The sequence below is a fragment of the Acartia tonsa genome, chromosome 11, assembly GCF_053477335.1.
Source record: "Acartia tonsa isolate MP-2025a chromosome 11, ASM5347733v1, whole genome shotgun sequence".
Lineage (NCBI taxonomy): Eukaryota > Metazoa > Arthropoda > Copepoda > Calanoida > Acartiidae > Acartia > Acartia tonsa.
In genome coordinates this window covers 39,434,545-39,451,666 of record NC_137270.1, presented here as the reverse complement: position 1 = coordinate 39,451,666, position 17,122 = coordinate 39,434,545, and the positions used below count along the sequence as shown (strand labels likewise).

Sequence of the window (17,122 nt, the reverse complement as noted above, 5' to 3'; positions counted from 1 at the left end):
ACAGACAATTTTCCAAGGATGTTTAAATAAAAATAATAAAGGACCTGGGCTAACAAAACAGGTTTTAATCATATTATTTTTTATTTTGATACAAAGTTTTTCTTCGGTTTTCAAAAGGCTTCGCTACCTTTGAACTTACTTGTAAAAGTTTCATTAAAATTTACACACATTTCGAATATAAGGGGGGGGGGGGGGGAAGTTTGTACAGTTATAGGAAATGAAATTCAGTATAAAAGTTTGGGAGGGCCGTGTGAGCTTGTTTTTAAAGTTATCAACCTAATTCTTTTTGTAGGCTCTCTTATATGACTGGATGTACACATAAAACTTTGAAAATTGAATTTCGGCACTTTCCTTCTTGGGGCTTGTGGAGCACAAAACCCCCCCAAACACTAAAAATATGAGTTCTGAGCTTATTTTTAAAGATATCAACCTGATTTTTTTCAATAATACTTTTTTAACATAACTGAATCAACGAACCATTACAGATTTCATTTTGGGACTTTCCTTCTAGGGACTTGTGGAGCAAAAGACCCCCCCCCCCCAAAAAAAAAGTGCGTTCTGAGCTTATTTTTTAAGATATCAACCTGATTTTTTAAAAATAATTCTTTTTTAACATAACTGAATCAACGAACCATTACAGATTTCATTTTGGGACTTTCCTTCTGGGGGCTTGTGGAGCAAAAGACCCCCCAAAACACTAAAAATATGCGTTCTGAGCCGTGTGGGCTTATTTTTATAGTTATTAACCTAATTCTTTTTGTAGGCTCTCTTATATGACTGGATGTACACATAAAACTTTGAAAATTGAATTTCGGCACTTTCCTTCTTGGGGCTTGTGGAGCACAAAAACCCCCCAAACGCTAAAAATATGAGTTCTGAGTTTATTTTTAAAGATATCAACCTGATTTTTTTTTAATAATACTTTTTTAACATAACTGAATCAACGAACCATTACAGATTTCATTTTGGGACTTTCCTTCTTGGGGCTTGTTGAGCACAAAAACCCCCCAAACACTAAAAATATCAGTTCTGAGCTTATTTTTAGAGATACCAACCTGATTTTTTTAAATAATACTTTTTTAACATAACTGAATCAACGAACCATTACAGATTTCATTTTGGGACTTTCCTTCTAGGGGCTTGTTCAGCAAAAGACCCCCCAAAACACTAAAAATATGCGTTCTGAGCTTATTTTTAAAGATATCAACCTGATTTTTTTCAATATTACTTTTTTAACATAACCGAATCAACGAACCATTACAGATTTCATTTTGGGACTTTCCTTCTAGGGGCTTGTGGAGCAAAAGACCCCCAAAAACATTAAAAATATGCGTTCTGAGCTTATTTTTAAAGATACCAACCTGATTTTTTTTAAATAATACTTTTTTAACATAACTGAATCAATGAACTATTACATATTTCATTTTGGGACTATTCTTCTTGGGGCTTGTGGTGCAAAAGACCCCAAACACTAAAAATATGAGTTCTGATTTTTTTTTTAAAGATATCAACCTGATTTTTTTTTAAATAATACCTTTTTCATAACTAAATGAACAAACCATTACAGATTTCATTTTATGACTTTCCTTCTAGGGGCTTGTGGAGCAAAAGACCCCCAAAAACACTAAAAATATGCGTTCTGAGCTTATTTTTAAAGATATCAACCTGATTTTTTTCAATAATACTTTTTTAACATAACCGAATCAACGAACAATTACAGATTTCATTTTGGGACTTTCCTTCTAGGGGCTAAGACCCCCCCAAAACACTAAAAATATGAGTTCTAAGCTTATTTTAAAAGATATCAACCTGATCATCCCAAAATGAAATATGTAATGGTTCGTTGATTTGGTTATGTTAAAAAAGTATTATCTAAAAAAATCAGGTTGATATCTTTAAAAATAAGCTCGGAACTCATATTTTTAGTGGTTTTGGGGTCTTTGTGCTCCACTAGACCCTAAAAGGAAAGTCCAAAATGAAATCTGTAATGGTTCCTTAATTCAGGTATGTTAAGAAAGTTTTCTTTAAAAAAAGTCAGGTTGACATCTTTAAAATAAGCTCAGAACTCATATTTTTAGTGGTTTTGGGGTCTTTTGCTCCACAAGCCCCTAGAAGGAAAGTCCCAAAATGAAATCTGTAATGGTTTGTTGATTCAGTTATGTTAAAAAAGTATTATTAAAAAATTCAGGTTGGTATCTTTAAAAATAAGCTCAGAACGCATATTTTTAGTGTTTTTGGGGGTCCTTTGCTCCACAAGCCCCTAGAAGGAAAGTCCCAAAATGAAATCTGTAATAGTTCGTTGATTCAGTTATGTTAAAAAGGTCTTATTTAAAAACAAGTCAGGTTGATATCTTTATAAATAAGCTCAGAACTCATATTTTTAGTGTTTGGAGGGTTTTTGTGAAAAACAAGCCCCAAGAAGGAAAGTCCCATATGAAATCTGTAATGGTTTGTTGATTCAGTTATGTTAAATAAGTATTATTTTTAAAAAATCAGGTTGATATCTTTAAAAATAAGCTCAGAACTCATATTTTTAGTGTTTTGGGGGGGGGGGGGGGTTTTGTGCTCCACAAGCCCCAAGAAGAAAAGTCCTAAAATGAAATCTGTAATGGTTCGTTGATTCAGTTATGTTAAAAAAGTATTATTTAAAAAAAATCTGGTTGATATCTTTAAAAATAAGCTCAGAACTCATTTTATAGTGTTTTGGGGGGTCTTTTGCTGAACAAGCCCATAGAAGGAAAGTCCCAAAATGAAATCTGTGATGGTTCGTTGATTCAGTTATGTTAATAAAGTATTATTTTAAAAAAATCAGGTTGATATCTTTAAATATAAGCTCAAAACTCATAATTTTAGTGTTTGGGGGGGTTTTGTGCTCCACAAGCCCCCAATAAGGAAAGTCCCAAAATGAAATCTGTAATGGTTCGTTGATTCAGTTATGTTTAAAAAGTATTTTGAAAAAAAAATCAGGCTGATATCTTTAAAAATAAGCTCAGAACTCGTATTTTTAGTGTTTGGGGGGGTTTTGTGCTCCACAAGCCCCAAGAAGGAAAGTCCCAAAATGAAATCTGTAATGGTTTGTTGATTCAGTTATGTTAAAAAAGTATTATTTAAAAAAAAATGAGGTTGATAACTTTAAAAATAAGCTCAGAACTCATATTTTTGTGTTTGGGGGGTTTTTGTGCTCCACAAGCCCCAAGAAGGAAAGTGCCAAAATTCAATTTTCAAAGTTTTATGTGTACATCCAGTCATATAAGAGAGCCTACAAAAAGAATTAGGCTGATAACTATAAAAACAAGCCCACACGGCCCTCCCAAACTTTTATCCTGAATTTCATTTCCTATAACTGTACAAACTTCCCCCCCCTCCTTAATTGACCAATGAATTTAAAAGAGTTGCATAATAAAATTCTTCAGTTTTGAATGTAGATAGATAGGCAAGGAGGGACATTGGGCTGTTTATTACTCTAGTCCCCAAAGTTTAATAATAGCGTTTTCATATTAGTCGGCTTAACTACTTTGGGGACTTATATTGAATTTTAATTGGTTGGTTTTTTTAAGTTAAATGTCTAAAAGTTTCAACATATATAAAGTATAACATTTTATTTAATTAATCTTAGTAATTCCAGTTTGATTACTGTAACAAATTTTTTGCTGTTGTCAAATCCCTGACAATATTGAATATATTGCATAGTTGCAAATATTTGCCTTTTTCTTGCAACGTTTTCCTCAAGTCGCAATCGCAGATTTTAACAGCGTTCTAATATTTAGTAATTTAGTGGCAAAGCTACACTTAAATTTCACTGTATCTGTCTGTATCAGTCCGTCCTTAATGTTATGATGGATATGTGATTTTCTCGCCTGATAGTTCAGATAGACAGTTAGAATTTTTGGTGAAGATTTTCTTAACCATTGAATATCAAGTCTATTTATTTAGTCCGTCAGTCTGTCGGTCATACCCAAAAGACAAAAATATTCTCTTTTTATCTTTTTTATAGTATCTTAAAATTTTCTCTTTATATTAATTTTCCGACAAAGTAACTAAAAAATCAGCCACGTGATGTCATAAAAATAAGGAAGATGAGTGGAGAAGTGAAAAGGAAACCCCTTGTTTTATAAACTTTTTTGTCTTTGAATTAAGAAACTCTTGCAATGTAAGCAATACCATAATATGCTCAGGACCAATGTATAGCATTCTTAAAAATTGCATTATAGATAATCTTTTTAAGAGATTTTAATAAACACACAACATGTTTTTAAAAGCATATTTAATTTTTTTCAATTTTTCTGTTAAAACTTTATAAGTAAGAAAAATGACATTAAGATATTTGTATTATCTTCTATTAACCTATCATTGTTTTAGATTCACATTTTTGTTGCGCAGCATCTTAATTATTAGCTTGGACGTTCGTTCGTTCGTCCGACACTGAAAGTTTGATGTTACCTTTTAACCTGGACGGATAGTTGTGTAGAATCAGAAAAGGTGTCTTGAGAACTTATATCCCTGCAAAATAAATAGGAATTTGAAATTAATAAATTTATGATTATGCATTTAGAATATGTAAGTTTAAAGAATATATATAGAATATACGTGGATATTATGACAGGGAAAAATAAGTTTTCATAAATTTAGGTTGCTAACATGGACATCATTTATTGTTCAGATCGTTCATCCAGTAGGAGGGAAGGGGATTGTATAAAAAGGGTGGATGTTGGGTACTTTTTTTTAGCCAGCTACGAATTTCTTTTTATTAGAGAATAGGATATTCTGGTTTAACATCCAAGTAATAATAAATCTATTGTTTAAAGTGGCATAATTTCCTAACAGGACATGATAAAGCATATTGATATCATATTTTTGTTTATTACAAGGGATAAAGGAATAGGCCATTGTTGATATAATAGTTGAAGCCAGGGACCATAGGGATAAGACAATGGACGATAAATTTAAGTACATCCCTATGTCTGACAATTAAAAACAGTCCCCTTGTTTCTTATTATAGCCTAAACTGTTTGGCATAAGCTTTTTAATCATTAAAATTAAGCTTTGTTTTAGGAAGTATTTACTTAAACAATTGTGTTCTGTCCTTTAACTGAACTCGAGGCATCATGGTAATCATAAGAATCTGTTCCTACTACAAATGAAAATAAATTAAAGATACTTACACAACTTCATCTATTTGTTCAAGTCTCTTCGCCTGGTTTACCTGCAAATTTTGAATTAAAAATTGTACAAATTTTTCTTTTCTTGACATGAAAAACTGTTACTTATCATCCTATAGACAGTGATTTAATTGCACGGCCCTTGTCTTAAATTGCTAACTATTCAGTATTTACTATTTATGTCATGCATCTGACCAAGCAGCAGTCGGTACTATTTATTCTTATTTACCCATGCGCAAGGATTTAACCCCCCCCCCCCCCTCTACAAAGACTAAAAGTATTAAAGTGCCATACCTTGTACAGATTTTCTGGTAACTTCAGGTTGGACCAATCAAAGTTGGAATCTTTGTAAGAAAACCCAGATTCCTCGTAGCACTTGTGGAATAAACTCTGAAAATTAAAGTAAATAAAATCGGTATTTCTGAAACTGTTTTTTAAACCTTTTGATTAAAAGATACTTTCATAGTTGTAACCATTTCAAATAAATGTGTAATCAGGGAGGGATGGGACATGTATTACACTATTTCCCAAAGTTTTATTATAACTTTTTTTTTACTCGTTGGCTTATCAACTTTGGGAACTTGTAATGAATTTTGATTGGTTGGTTCATATATTTAAGTGTCCAAATGTAATCTACAGAAGGGCTAATTTTATGCATCATCATTGGGGTGTAGATCCAATTATCGGCTATTGTCTTATCTCTTTAGATCCCTGCGTTTAATTCATTGAAGACATCTTTTTGTTGAAAACCATAAATATTCAAAGCTTTATTTCGCCTTTACTTTCACGTTTTTGCTAAACTTTTATATTGATGTAATTCTTGCTAATGCCACACTTAAAGTTGGTAATATAAAGTAAGAAACATGTTTTATGTTATTTAATTTAGTATGTTAATCAGGGATCTTAAGGGATAAGACAATGGACGATAAACTGATATTCATCCTCTATGATGATAAACAAAATTATCTACTTATGATGTCTCTAAAAATTATTGTTTGAAAATATTGGACACTACTTGTTTGGAACCAACCAATCAAACTTCATTAAAAGATACTTTTTTTTTTTACAAATTTAGGTACCATTGTAATTTACAGTCCAATGTCCCCTCTCTGCTGATAATAATTCCAAAGCAACAAAATTATTTTGATAAATGAAACCAGTTGTCTTTCTTGATATAACAGGATATAACAAGAAAGTTTATAATGTTTTTGGCTGTAAAAAATATCCTATGATATAATGTAGTAAGGTTTTTTAGTAGCGAAGCTACTCTTTAATTCGAAATGTCCATCCGTCTGAGACAGAAAGGGGGAAACGTGATTTTCTCGGCTCCTATAAAAGATAGAGAGCTGAAATTTTCAGGGATTAAGGGGGGGGGGGGGAGTTTTGACACTTTCGCTTACTCCGTGATTATTGGGCTAGGTATTAAAGTTAGACTATAGGTTATTTGGGAAAAAAGTTTACTTTTGGTTAGTACTTCACGGATTTTTAATCAATTTTTGGATAACCCCACCCCCTAGCCCCCCGGGGCTCAAAATCCCCCTAAAAATGAAATTAATTTTCTCAGGAACCATTTGACCAAAAGAGATTATTTCTTAAACTTAAGCTTTTATGCCTATAAACTAACTTCTGATTTAGAAGTCACCCCCCTGAAAGTGTCAAAACTTCCCCCCCCCCTCCCCCCTTATGTTAACAGTCTTCAAATTTTCACCACGTTTCATTAAGATTCGTCAATTAGTTGGGGTGCTAGATCGGTTCCTATATTTTTAAGTTTTCATGATTATCTCAACTTCAACATAGACGGCTGAAATTTTCCGGGATTGAATACTTTCATATTCTGCATACTTTTATTAAGTTTTATCGAGATTTGCTTATTGGTTTGGGTGTTAGTTTGATTCCTAGAATTTTAGGTTTTCATAATTTTCTTTACTCCTATCTGAGATAGACGGCTGATATTTTTAAGGATTAAATAAGTTCACAATTTACTTATCCCCACAAAGTTTCATTGAGTTTTGTTAATTTGCTGAGGTGCTAGATCGATTCCTAGATTTTCACGTTATAAATCGAAGGGTTTCGTGATTTTTTAGTTGAGTGTTTTTTTTTATGAAACTGCAATAAAGTTAATTTTTTTCCGGATATCCATCCATAATTTTTTAGCTTCGCTACTTATGGATGATGTCATCCTTGTTTTGTTTGAATCTAGAAATCTAAAAAACTTATGAACTCATTGAGTTCTCTTTTTAGGGATGCTTAACATAGGTCCAAGGGTTTTTAAAGGCTTTTTAGATTCAAGATTTTGGGTGGGCTAAGGCTATTTTTCTTGTCCCTTCTTATCCTTTTGAATCATAGCTCCTAGAATGCTAGTGGCGAAGCCGCTAGTATATAAAAATCACTAATTTTTAACATGTAAGAGACAATATGAAGCTTCACTAACAAAACTAAGGTTTTTAGATCAAAAGTCACGACACGTTAAACTTCCTAAGTTTAGGACTTTCACATAATAATACTTTAATATTTTTCTAAAACACCGAACTTTTAACTTATTCATTAAGATTTTTAAACACACAGAAACGGTTAGATACATGGATGGATTAGTATAAATATGAAAAATCATGTAAAGCATCATATTACAGACAATTTTCTACGAATATTAAAACAAAAATAATAAAGTAAGTACAATTTTTGTAAGTCCTGGCCATCGGCCCCTTTGGGCCAAAAAAACTAACTGTACTCTTAATATTCATTTAAATTTTCACGGAAAGCTGTCTATAATACGATAATATAAATAACTATTTAACTGAATATATGTAAATACAAGAAATTCTAGAATAGTTGCGCAACTATGAATTATGCCTAAAAGGTTGTAAGCTTTGAATGCAACTGAAAACTGAAACACAAATGCTCAAAAATACTTTCCGACGCACGTCGTGGCGTGCACAGAAATGGACAGATATTCAAAAGTTTTACTCGAGTTAAATCATCTTATGTTTGTGTTACTTTAATTTTTTATTTATAAAAGTGTTATATATGTCAATTTGGAAATCATAATACATTTTCCAGTATGGCTTCGAAACCGATTAATATCCGCTACTTAGGAACTGGCTATAAGGTATACTGAAATATTATTCATGGCATCGTATTTCTGGTAATTTTTCACGAATATGAAATTAAAAATCATTAAACTAGCCCGTGACTTCGGCTCCTGAGGTCTAAATAAACTGGTTTAAATCATAGATAATTCATTTTTATATCCACGGAAAGCTGTCTATAATACGATGCGATAAATTATAACTATTAGATAGAAAAGAACGTTATTAAGAGTAGAAATTTTTAAAATCTTTTAAGTAACATTAAAGCCATAGAAAGTTTTTTTTACTTTCTCTAACTTACTGATGCGATGCCTTATGGAAAAATCCTAGTTGTAGATACACATCGCTAGTAAAAATACTCACAAAATTTATGATTACTAAAGATTAAAATCTACTGATATATGTCTCTGTTGCTCCATGTGAGGAAAAAATATTGTTGTGTGTTTTAACAGGGATGACAACATGCATTAGTAGCAGAGTATGGAAACATTTAAATGTATCGTTGTGATAAAGAAAACTACCAAGTTAAAAGTATTTATGGTCGATAGAGGTTTCTTGAAAAAAAGCACATAATTAAATTTATCGCTATCTTTAAATTTCCCAGTGAAGAACATTGGAATGTAAATTATAAATATGTTTTCTTATTCGCTGGCTTAAAATACTTGAGAACTTTCATTAAATCTTGCATTGTCTTATCCCTTAATTTACTGCAATTATATAAAAAAAATTCTGTGTTTTATTATGTCAAATCAATATTTTTATGACACACTTATAATATTTAAGTTTTAGAGTAGCTATGCGTTTTAAAAATTCAGGAAGCAATACAATGAATATAAGATAACTGAATAAAACATTTCAAGACTTAAAAGTTTGAAATACTAAAATTAAGTTATAACTTCACAAGTCATGTTTATTATTCGGTCGGTCCAGGGACGCCCAAGCTTTTTATTTTGATGGTGTTAAAATGAAGGGTTTGAGGAGGTAATCTACCTAATGTTTCTTTAATAAATTTAGAGGAGGGTAAACAACCCTTTATCTCAACCTTGGACGTCTATGGGTCTGGTCTGTCGGTCGGTAATTCACTTAATAAGCACTTGTCTTTCCCTATTAAAACCAATAATGGAACTAATTGGCCTTGTTTTTTTTTGAAAGTTTTCACTTCTTTGTAATTTATCCATTTTTATTATATCTATTATTATATTTCCATACCTACAGCTTATATTGTTAGAACAAGCGCATTTTCTATTATGACTTTAAAACTGTTATTTAATTATGTAAATGACCAACAACAGAACAAGGATGATTAGTATTACGTCATTAGTAGCGAAGCTAATAAGACGGAAGCTTTTATGGGTATAAACTAACTTTTAGTTTAGAAGTCACCCAAAAAATCTGCTCTATTAATAAAATATTTTTTATTAGAAAATTAAGGTTAGGTTCATTTTTAGGGGGTAGGGGCAGGGGGTCACTTCTAAATTAAAAGTTAGTTTATACCCATAAGATCTTAAGTCCAAAAAATCTGCTCTTTTTATCAAATGGTTTCTGAAATAATTAAGGTTAAGTTTTTATGAGGCCTTTGAGACCCAGGGGGCTAGAGGGTGGGAGCATGGGGGTGACTTCTAATGGAAAAAAAAAGATAGTAGTAACAAATTAAACGGTGCACGTGGCGGTCCCAAAATAGGTTTGAATGAAAGAACCGATTTTTTTTTGTTTTTTTTCTAATCTTTATTGCTATATATATATATACTAGTGGCTTCGCCCCTAGCCTCTAGGGGCTTCGCCCCAAGAGATGACAACAACAAAAAAATTCAAAAAAAAAATAAGAAGAACTAAAGAAATCTTCTACAATTTCTACAAAAGAAATCTACAAAAGAATTCTTCCACAAAAGAATATTTCTACAAAAGAATTCTTCCACAAAAGAATATTTCTACAAAAGAATTCTTGTACAAAAAAAAAAAAAAAAAAAAAATGTGGGGGGGATTTTTTGTTTTTGGGGGGGTTGGGGGTGTCCCACCTTCCAAGAAAATAGCTTAAAACCACCACAGGACCAATAGAAATATACCCTGAAGAGTAGACTCCAATCGGTTCAGTGGTTACCGAGATCTTAAGGGACGGACGGACGGATGGACAGACGGACAGACATCGTTCTACTTTGTATTATAGAAATACCTTGTTTTTTTTACCAGATTTTTCCTGTAAATTGATTATTTTATGCGCAACATTATTGTTTTGACAGAATTGTCTTATTGTTTTAAAACTACATTGTTTTTTTTATATGTTGCTTAAAATTACCGCAAATTATTTATCATATGTCATTTTTTTTTATTTAAAGAAGTAAGTTTTTTTTTTGTCTGAGTTAAAGATTTAAATAACTGATGAACTGATTGAGGATTGTTTTTGGCTATTTTTATGTCCTTCATTAATACTTCAAATACAGAGCCCATAGATGCTAGGGAAGCATCCGTCAGTACAGTACATATTATTTTAGTCCTAAAAGACTATAAATTGACAATAAAGGTAAATTCTTAAATTAGGGGGGAATTTGTGTTTTATTAATTTTTGTATTTCTATTCTTTTATCAAGTAACTTTATAAAATAATAGAAAAGTAATATAGATTGTGAAACAGATTAAGTTATCTCCTATTAACCTATCCCCATAAAAAAAAAGATATTTTTTAAAGCGGGCAAACAATATCTTTATAATGACCTCAAAAGTTGGGAATGACATTTTCATTACTATGTTTGTAAAGGATAATATGTGTCTAGCGTTTTCACAAAATTTAAACATTTCTTGCAAAAATTGCTGATTTTTTTACCGTACAAATTTTAAATTAAATATAATAATCTCGGAATCCAGTGACCCAAAGAATAAAACAGTTTTGTGTTTAAAATTATAATTATTGGTCCAGTATTGTAAATGGATTTATTATTACTTGGATCTTACACCAGATTATCATGAACTCTAATAAAGTAAAACTTGTATATGGCTAAAATAATGATCCCCTACACCATTCCTTGGAACTGACCAACAAGGGATGTTCAAGTTCATATTAGCAACCTAAATTGACGACAATATTTCCACTGCCATAATATCCACGTATATTCTATATCCATTATTGTTTGAATTATGCACCATCTATTTCGGATTTTGAAAACCGGTAACAAAATTACTACAAAAGATTTTGCTGCTATATATGATAGAGGGCGTGGAATGTGTATTTTTTACAAAGTCATTTGTGTACGTAATTAGCGCAGCATCAAGAAACATTTTAGCAAAAAAAATTCCTAGAAAATTTTTAACTATACCTGTGGTGTCCTTAGCCTTAAGGGAAATCGCCTTTTGTTTTTATAGGGTAAAATTCGTCACTTAACCAAGAAGTTACTTGAATTTAATTGAAGGGAAGGTTTTATTGAAATAATAAATTCCTAGCTAGAAAGTAGCTGCGATACTAAAAAAGAATCATTCTCTTTTGAAGCATTGGAAATTCTTGGGTAATTTCTCATTAGTGTGACTTGTATTCATTTTATACCCCTACTCTAATTTTTATAATTAAAAAATTAATAAAGCCATCCTTTTTTTCTATATTACCATTTTATTCGATAGTTTGGATGGTTAAAAACTTTTATTATGCAATAACGTCTAAGCTTTTTTTTTGGGGGGGGGGGGGTTGATGATATCCCCTGTTACAAGAACAACAACAACCCCACCCCTTAATCTATTATTGTTAAAATTAAAGAGCGAAATTGAAGAATTACTAAACAGAAAGATTTTGAGCGGCCATAACAAAGCTAGAGGAAATTTTCAAAATTCTTTTCTGTCTGTTGCATTCATATTGATTTGAGATTGTTTTTTAAACAACACATAGTTCTATGCATCAGAATTGCAGCTGCTCTATAATCAGGGTTTGTCAGTAAAGTTTGAACTTAAAAACGAATTGATAGTAACTTATTGTCAATACCTGCCACACATTTTGATTATATTATGCAAAATTGACGACCAGAGTTCATATTCCGTGGAAAGTAGAGCCTAATCGGTCCAGTGGTTATCCAAAACTTAGGCTTTATCCGGACACACAAACGGACATACATCGTTTTACTTTGTATAAAAAATTATTTTTTTTTACTTTTCAATAAAGAAGTAAAACGTATACTAATAACTCTAATGATAATAAATTCAACTTAGCTTTCTTTTTTGAATAAAAATGGATAATTATTTTAAAAATATGAATGATTACATTTGATAGAAGTAATTGCGACTGTTGCACAATTTTTCGGGTACTGTTTATATTGGTCCTGGGAACGTTTAATGCTATTATTCATTCATTTTATGAAAGTAATAGAATGTTTCTGAGTGTGTCTGTTTGTACCGAAGGATCTCGCTAACAGTTAAACCGATATGGTTCTCCTTGGGGAATGTTGCTTCTCGTTGGGGGTTTTTATATTTTTTTTTTTTTTTTGGGGGGGGGGGGGTCCAACACCCTCCGAAGAGAAATCGCCCCTAGAAAAAAATGTTTCTTTAAGTTTTTATTTGATTTTCTTTTAACACTAAAATTGAAAAAGTTGGGGGGACCTCAAGTGCCTCTAGGGGCTTTTATTGGCATAACCGCTAAATTGTTACGAGATTGGACACCCTCCCTCCCCTAAACCAAGAGGTATTTCCTATAATGCTATGCCTAATAGATTGTATGTACAAAAACATTGTAAGTTAAAATCGTCAAAAACCTTTATTTTAATAAGAAAACTTATTTCTGTCTGTGCTATAATGTTCACAGTAATTGTATTTACTTACTGTTATTTTACTACATATATGTATTGTATTATGCATTAATATCAGGGATCTGCAGGGATAAGACAATTGACGATAAATTTATTTAAATAACACTAATCAACTCTCCTCTACAGATTAAAATCCGTTTTAAAGTTTTAACTCTTCTTCAAACAAGAAGTTCATAGAAATAAAAATAAAAAGTTTTTAGCCAACAAATAGGAAAACGTGCATTAAAAAGAGTATAATTTACAGGCCAATGTCACCCTTCCTCTTTGATAAACTATGTTTAAGTTTAATTTTTCAGGGCTATGTTTTTTTTGATTGATTAGCCATAGTCTCTTGGGGTTTGGACCTAAGTAGTCATGGAGTAGGCTGAGACACTTTTGTATAGCCACTAGGGCTATCAAGCTCCACGTTCAAGCACATTATGACTTGACCCGCTATCTCATGAGAGCTACTCATTATTACCTCACCCTCGCCGAGTATGACAGGTGTCCCAAATAAAGTCACCGTAATGAAAGGGTAGTACTGATATTATGTACTTGACTATGTCAATTTTTATTGAAAATATCTTTTTTTATAGGGGATTTGAATCGTTTTGTTTTAAAGGGGGGAGGCGGATGTGCCACTTTTTGAAACCAAAACTAAAAGTCAAAGGAACTCAACTAAAAAAAGAGTTACAGGTCTGAGATTTTGCATGGGAGTTGCGTTATAGGGTTACAATATGGAACAGTGAAGAAACGGCGACCCATCCGCCGAAAACCGCCGAGAAATTGCAAAAAAAAATTCGGCGGGAAACGGCGGTTTTCGGCGGTTGCGCCGCCGTTTCTTCACAGTTCCATATTGTACCTCTATAAAGCAACTGCCATGCAAAATCTCAGACCTGTAACTCTTTTTTTAGTTGAGTTCCTTTGTTGACTTTTAGTTTTGGTTTCAAAAAGTGGCACATCCGCCTCCCCCCTTTAATCTCCTTATAAAAAAGAAATACCAAATGACATTAAAGGAAGGGTTAAGATAAATAAATATCTAAGCTAAATGAGAAAACTGATACTACACACGAATTTAACAAGATTCGAATTGATTACATTTCTTACCCAAAATGATATATCCATAATTATTCAAGTTTGTACATTTTATTGTCACCAAGCTTACTGGGATATAAGGAGTAGACAATGGAAGATTAATAAATAATCCCCATTTTGTTTTAAAGAAGATTAATTCAGTACATTTAACATGGAAAAATTTAGAGGATATGTACACCTATAAGATCTTGCTTTAGTGTATTTTAAAGTATGAATAAATTAGGTAAATGCATATTTACTTGACTGACCAACCAACCTTTTAATTTTGTTTTCTAACTTTGACCGATTTTAATCAACTTGGCACTGCTAACATTGCAGCTGGATGGGGCTTTTTTAATATTTTTATTATGACTAGTTTTGGCTCCATTTTATTCCAAAAATTTTAGTCTATTGTCCTATCTCTTTATTCCTGCTTGGCTTTTTATTCGAAAACATACGCAATAGTAGTTACATGGGCCTAAGTGTTCATATTTTAGTCCTTTTTTTTGCTTTAGCTACTATGACTCATTAAAAAGACTTCAAATAATCAAAATTCAAGAAAAGTTCCAAAGGTTGTTTATCCAGCGAATAAGAAAACGTTATTTTAAGTCTTGGAAAATAAACAGGCCAATGTCCCCTTCCCCAATGAGGACACCACTATTAAAAAGCTATTTTTTTTATTTCATGCTTTTTATGCAGATAAAATTGATGTCGTTTTGTAAGAAAATACTCAAAAGTGTTGCCTACTTTTACACACATTTTGTTGTTTCTTTCAAACTACAAAATAACTCAAAGCTTAAAATAGCAAATATTTCAGTGATAAAATAATCAGTATTTAGTTCATTAAAAAGGTACTAAATTCCAAGGAGGTAGGGGACATATTATGCAAATTATACTGGTCCCCAAAGTTTCATAACTACTTTTTCTAAGCTTTGGCTTAAAACTTTGGATACTTCTAGTGAATTGTGATTGGTTGGTTCATAACTATATATGGACAAATTTTGTCCTTCATAATTGGGATTGTAATTTTGATGTAAATGATGCATTTCAAAATTATTAGGTATGGGGGTCTTTACTTTAACTGTCGTATTTTTCTACTTTGTAAAAACACTTGTAATTTGTAAATTTGTGTATATATTGTCAAATTATACTTAACTAATGAAGTTTTATCATTAATTTGTATATGTAGAATAGGACAATGTTGTAAATAATGTACATATTTTGATTTTGAAAAGGTAATAATAAAAGAAAAATATATATTTAATAGTTCGATGTTAGATTGTATAGGTTTAAAGAATGTTATCCAAGATATCTTTAACAGCTGATCCATTATGTCTACAATATTTAGGAAAGGTTCTCTTTGGTAATAGTCAGGTTTTTAGCTATTGCAATTTTAATCAAATAGGAAAGTGGTAAAAGATAGCCTAAATTATATATCTAAATTCATTTTGTGGCCACAATTTTTTTTTTTATATACAGAAATTGCTAATTTTTTTTAAAAGACCAATGTACAAACTTCAAGTTTAAAGATTGTTTCTAAAAAACGATGTAGAAAGCGTAGCAACTCTATAACCATTACCAAAATGTCCGTACGTCCATTTTAAACATGTTGATTTTTTTACTTTTTTAACAACAAATTTTTATGTGATCTAATCATCCGATTGATTTGATTTTTAGTATAGTGATTCCTGGGACAACAAAGTATAGTGTTTTAAGCGAAGCAACTCTATAATCAAGTCCTAAAAATGTAAGTATGTCCATAAACATTATTCTGTATAAAGCAATTTTTCAACAAATTTACTTACAGTTTTGCTTCGACTCTTATACATTTATATTATGATTATTCAGTTCTGACACTATATAGGTGTTAATGTCCGTTTGACCTACCGTTTCAGTGCTTCGCCTTTATGGATGTTGTCTTCCTTGTTTTAAATACAGAGCCCATAGATGTTAGGGATGCAGCCATTAGTAGAAGGGATGAGAATTAATTTATCTTCTATTTGTTGATACCCAAATTTCTGAATATTCATTCACAATTTCACACAGTTCTGATATTTTAAGCAGATGAACTCTGCTGGGAAGTAATTTTTCGGCCATTATGTTTTTAACAAAAGCTTAGAAAGATCTAGGAATGTGTAAGATCTCACCCTTATATATTAAGATAATATTTTTCATAAAGAAGTAAAATGCTTTATTTAGTAAAAATTTAAATTAATTTAAGACTCAGTATATTTCTTTTTAAGCCATGTGAGTTTTGAATTTTCACTAGCAAATCAACTAATTTTGCAAATAAAGATGTTTCAATAAAAATGGTTTTAATACAAAATACTATCAATTGTAATATTACATCCAAAGGAATCTAGTGAGATGTAATTAGACCCTGACAAATGTAGTTTAAATCCTTTTATCTGATAATTTTTTGGTTGTTTTATAAAAACTCCATGCATATTTTAGTTTTGAAATTGTCTTATTTGCCAAAACGTGACTTGGGTGATTCAAAGACTTTATTCGCTTATATTAATGAGACTATTTTATGAGCAAATCAATGAGTTGGACTTATCAAAACCAAAACCTAAAAAAAACAAAAAATAAATAGGGGTTTACATATTTTCAAGATGATCTATGTGCTTCTTAATCTTGAATTAAGAAATATTGAACACACTTCCCTTCACACCTTTCTTATTATCCACAAAATATTCTTTTATTGTGTCATAAGTATTAGTAAATGACACAACAAGGTATTTCATTTTCTATAGCTATTTTCCTGGGTAAAATGTACTTTTAAATGGAACCTAGTTATTGAGGTTTAGAAAGAACAATTTTACAAAGGTTGTTTGAATGGAATGAAATGTAGTTGAATAAATGTACAGATGACTGTCACTCTTTTAAGAATAGGCATCACATAAGCACTAGCGAGCAAAATTGAATATTGTGTACAGACTCCCATCTTAAAAGGCTGTATTTCTACTATGGTTGGCAAATCCGGAATCTGCCAAAATTAAAAATCCGTAATCCGTGGGAATCCACCATTTTTTTGACGGATTCTT

The 17,122-nt window shown here is 31.3% G+C and overlaps 2 protein-coding genes across 2 annotated transcripts in view; one reads left to right on the top strand and one right to left on the bottom strand.

Annotated features, from left to right (window-relative positions):
- The window catches only part of Rat1 (5'-3' exoribonuclease 2 Rat1), a gene marked incomplete at its 3' end in the record, with an annotated part of 66,949 nt that overhangs the window by 19,913 nt on the left and 29,914 nt on the right, over positions 1-17,122 (top strand). The window lies entirely within an intron of this gene.
- Positions 1-17,122, bottom strand: part of LOC145332133 (casein kinase I-like) — a 31,567-nt gene that overhangs the window by 10,253 nt on the left and 4,192 nt on the right. The window contains exons 13-15 of the mRNA XM_080177079.1: positions 5,454-5,549; positions 5,163-5,203; positions 4,441-4,500 (exon numbers count right to left, since the gene is read on the bottom strand). Of these exons, the coding sequence (XP_080033205.1) occupies positions 4,441-4,500; positions 5,163-5,203; positions 5,454-5,549 (197 nt within the window). The remainder of the gene's footprint in view (positions 1-4,440; positions 4,501-5,162; positions 5,204-5,453; positions 5,550-17,122) is intronic.